This window comes from Phocoena sinus, chromosome X (genome assembly GCF_008692025.1).
Source record: "Phocoena sinus isolate mPhoSin1 chromosome X, mPhoSin1.pri, whole genome shotgun sequence".
Lineage (NCBI taxonomy): Eukaryota > Metazoa > Chordata > Mammalia > Artiodactyla > Phocoenidae > Phocoena > Phocoena sinus.
In genome coordinates this window covers 60,025,461-60,028,652 of record NC_045784.1, presented here as the reverse complement: position 1 = coordinate 60,028,652, position 3,192 = coordinate 60,025,461, and the positions used below count along the sequence as shown (strand labels likewise).

The 3,192-nt window shown below is 49.2% G+C and overlaps 1 protein-coding gene across 1 annotated transcript; it reads right to left on the bottom strand.

Moving 5' to 3' along the window:
- Window positions 1-1,899: 1,899 nt before the first annotated feature.
- Window positions 1,900-2,775, bottom strand: OTUD6A (OTU deubiquitinase 6A). The gene has a single exon (XM_032618912.1). The coding sequence runs from the start codon at window positions 2,773-2,775 to the stop codon at window positions 1,900-1,902; it is 876 nt and encodes a 291-aa protein (XP_032474803.1).
- Between the last annotated feature and the right edge of the window lie 417 nt (window positions 2,776-3,192).

Here is a 3,192-nt window from a genome sequence, read left to right as displayed (position 1 = left end):
GAGTGAAACATCAAGTCAGGATAGCTTCAGCTATCTTGTTACTCCCTAAATCCTTCCCTGGGAGATATTCCACTCCAGGCCACCATCAAGACTGCAGGCCCATTCCTCCTTCCAAAAGCCTCATCTGTCACTGTGTCCTCCTCCTTCACTCCTGCTCCCTAACCCTCCAGGATTCCTTTGCCGAAGTCGATCCTGGGATACAAACTCTATATGAACTAAGTCAGCTATACAAAAATGGAAAACCAGGTATTTTTTTAAACTGCTTTTATTCTTTAAACAAACTACTGTTCCCCTTTGTATATTTTATTTGAGAACATTTGGTGTGTACAGAGAATATTTAAATGAATTTAAGTAATCTCACTGAAATATAGGATCTAAAGGTTACATTTTTTAAATTGTTTACTGCAAATCATTTCACTTTTACATTTTCTGGCAAATTCAAGATATCAACAAGTCTCAAATATCAACAAAAGTTTATCCCTCCCTTTTTTTTTTGCTTCATACCAGTTGCAGATATAACAAAATGAATCAACTACTTTACTACTTTTAAAAATCTCTCTTTAAATACTTTTTATCTCTAAGAATTAAGGAAAACGACTAAGTTCAGATCTTTCACATTCATACCAGTTGTAGACAGAACAAAGTGGACCAATTGCTTGAACAACGTTATACCCTTTTATGTCTGAGAATAAAGGAAACTTACTAGTTGATGTCACCCCTCACAGTAAGTTAAACTACCTATCAGTTTGTCTCTTTTTACTTCACATCAATTGCAGATATAATGAAATGAATCAACTACTTGAATAAAGTCAGGTCCTTTCTTATATTTAATAAAGGAAATTAAATTGAGACCTTTCACATCTTAGAGCAAGCCTTATCTAGCCTATCAGTTTAGGTAGATCTACTTTCTACAGTTAACGCTTACATTTAACTTCTAAAGTTAACAAACATTATGTAGAATTCAGGAAACATCTAAACAACTGTAATTAATTTGCAACCATACAAGGTTTTATGAAAAAACAAAACAAAATACTAGGGCTTCCCTGGTGGCTCAGTGGTTAAGAATCCCGGGGACACAGTTTGGAGCCCTGGTCAGGGAAGACCCCACCCCACATGCCGCGGAGCAACTAAGCCTGTGAGCCACCACTACTGAGCCTGCGCTCTAGAGCCTGCAAGCCACAGCTACTAAGCCCACACACCATAACTACTGAAATCCGCGCGCCTAGAGCCCCCACACTGCAACGAAGACCCAGTGCAGCCAAAAAAAAAAAAAAACAAAACCTAGAGGAGGTGTTGTTTGTAACTTCAGACGTCTCCTGAGTAGCGCAGTTGAAGTGGAAAGCAAAACTCCCAAACAGCCCACGATACATTTTTTTCCCCAAAGAACTAAGCAAAAGGCATTCCCAAATCATTTCATTCACATCGACTCCAACTTTAAGTAATGAATACATTCACGGGGCAACCGGAAGATTCTGAGCTAAACTGATTTTTTTCCCCAAGTGAAGAACGCATCAAACCAAGTTGCCGTTTCTTGAACCCCAAAGTTACTTGCAACGTGACCAGTTCTCATGGGTGGGGGCGCAGAGACCCTTCAGGGCAAGAAAGGTGAGAACTTGGCAAACTCACTCCGCTAGGGTAGGACGGTACAGATCTCTTCCTGGTCACCGGCCTCCGGTGCCCCTACCCCGTGAAAGAAGCAACCCAGACACGATCGAGGAGGATAGAAGAGCGAGGGAGGAAGAAGCGGGGGCGGGGCAGGAGAGAGGGGGTGAACTCTAAGTAAAATGAATAAACAAAATCCTGAGAAAACCGAAGGAAAAAAGCGGAGCCTGCTGAGGAGACGCGGCGGCGGCAGATTCGGCTCCAACAGCAGCCGCCACGGCGATGGCGGCAGCGGGCCTAGATGAGACGCCGGGCCACGCTCCTGCCGGAGCCGGCGTCGAGTGGCTTCACCGAGTTGTAGTGCTCCGCGCTGCTGTCGGAGTAGTGCTTGCAGACCAGGGTGAGCGGCTTCTTGGTGTACTCCTCTCCGATGACGACGGCGGGCGAGTTGGCCTGGATCACCTCGATGGGGGTCTGCAGGACGTGCGACAGGGCCCTCAGCTCGAGCTGGCTTCCGCACGACGCGCTGAACACGATGTCGTCGCAGTAGATCAAGAAGTCGTCGCGGCTGCAGGCGTCGCCGGTTTCGGGGTTGCTGAAGAAGGGCAGGAAGTCGTCGACATGCTTCCGCATGTACTCGGCGGTGCGCCTCCGCAGGCTCCCCACGGTCACGGAGAACACCAGCTGGTCTTGGATGGCGCGGTACATGCAGTGGTCGTCGGCCGGGATATCCTTCACCTCCAGATTCTTGGCCCGCAGGATGGCGCCGAGCTGCATTTCCTCGTCATGGCGCAAGCTGGCCAGTTGCTCCATCTCAGGCTTGTCCATCCAATCCTGGCTTTCTCTCTCGAAGGCCTCCTTTCTTTTGTGCTTTCTCTGTGCCCTCCAGAGGTGAGGAGGCTTGTTCTCGAGATCCAGCTTGGCCAGATCTTCAGTGACAGAATCGAGGCTGCTGCTATCAGGGAAACTCTCCTGGAACTTCTCCAGCTCCTGCTGGTGCTTCTGCTCCATCTCGGCCTCGAGGCGGGCCACATCGAGGAGCAACTGCTTTCTTCTCTGCTTGTCGCTCTTGGGGATCGAGCTCTTCATGCCCTGAATGTGGGCCTGCAGCTCTGTCTTCTCGCGGCTGTGGCGTCGTAACATCCGCTGATGCTCACTCTGTGAATCTCCCATGATGTTTAAGGGCGGGCGAGAATCGAAGTTTGGTGGCTGAAGTACCGCTACAGTTCACGTCAACAGTCTGACCACCGAACTGGCGAGAGCTCCTCAGCCTCCCCTGGCGGCTGTACTCTGCTCCCCTCACCCGCCGTTACCCTCACTCTATTAACGGACCTCTGCCATTGGCCACTGTCTCTCCGCGGCTACGCCTCCTAAACACTCCTGGCACTAGGATTGGCTGTTGGGAGACCCTACCTATGCCCCCATTAGACCACGTAGCAATGGGTGCTTCCGGTTTGCGCGGGGTTCCTGTACCGGATGTAAAATCCCGCCTTTGTGCGTTACGTGCAGCAACTGAGCTTGTGGAGGTTTTCGTGGACTCTGAAGTGCGTACTTCACTTCCTAGCCTGAACACAAGGCAGACACCGGTCC

What these genes read in the sequence shown, in the direction of transcription:
- OTUD6A (XM_032618912.1), bottom strand. Translation starts at nt 2,775, where the DNA reads ATGGGAGATTCACAGAGTGAGCATCAGCGGATGTTACGACGCCACAGC.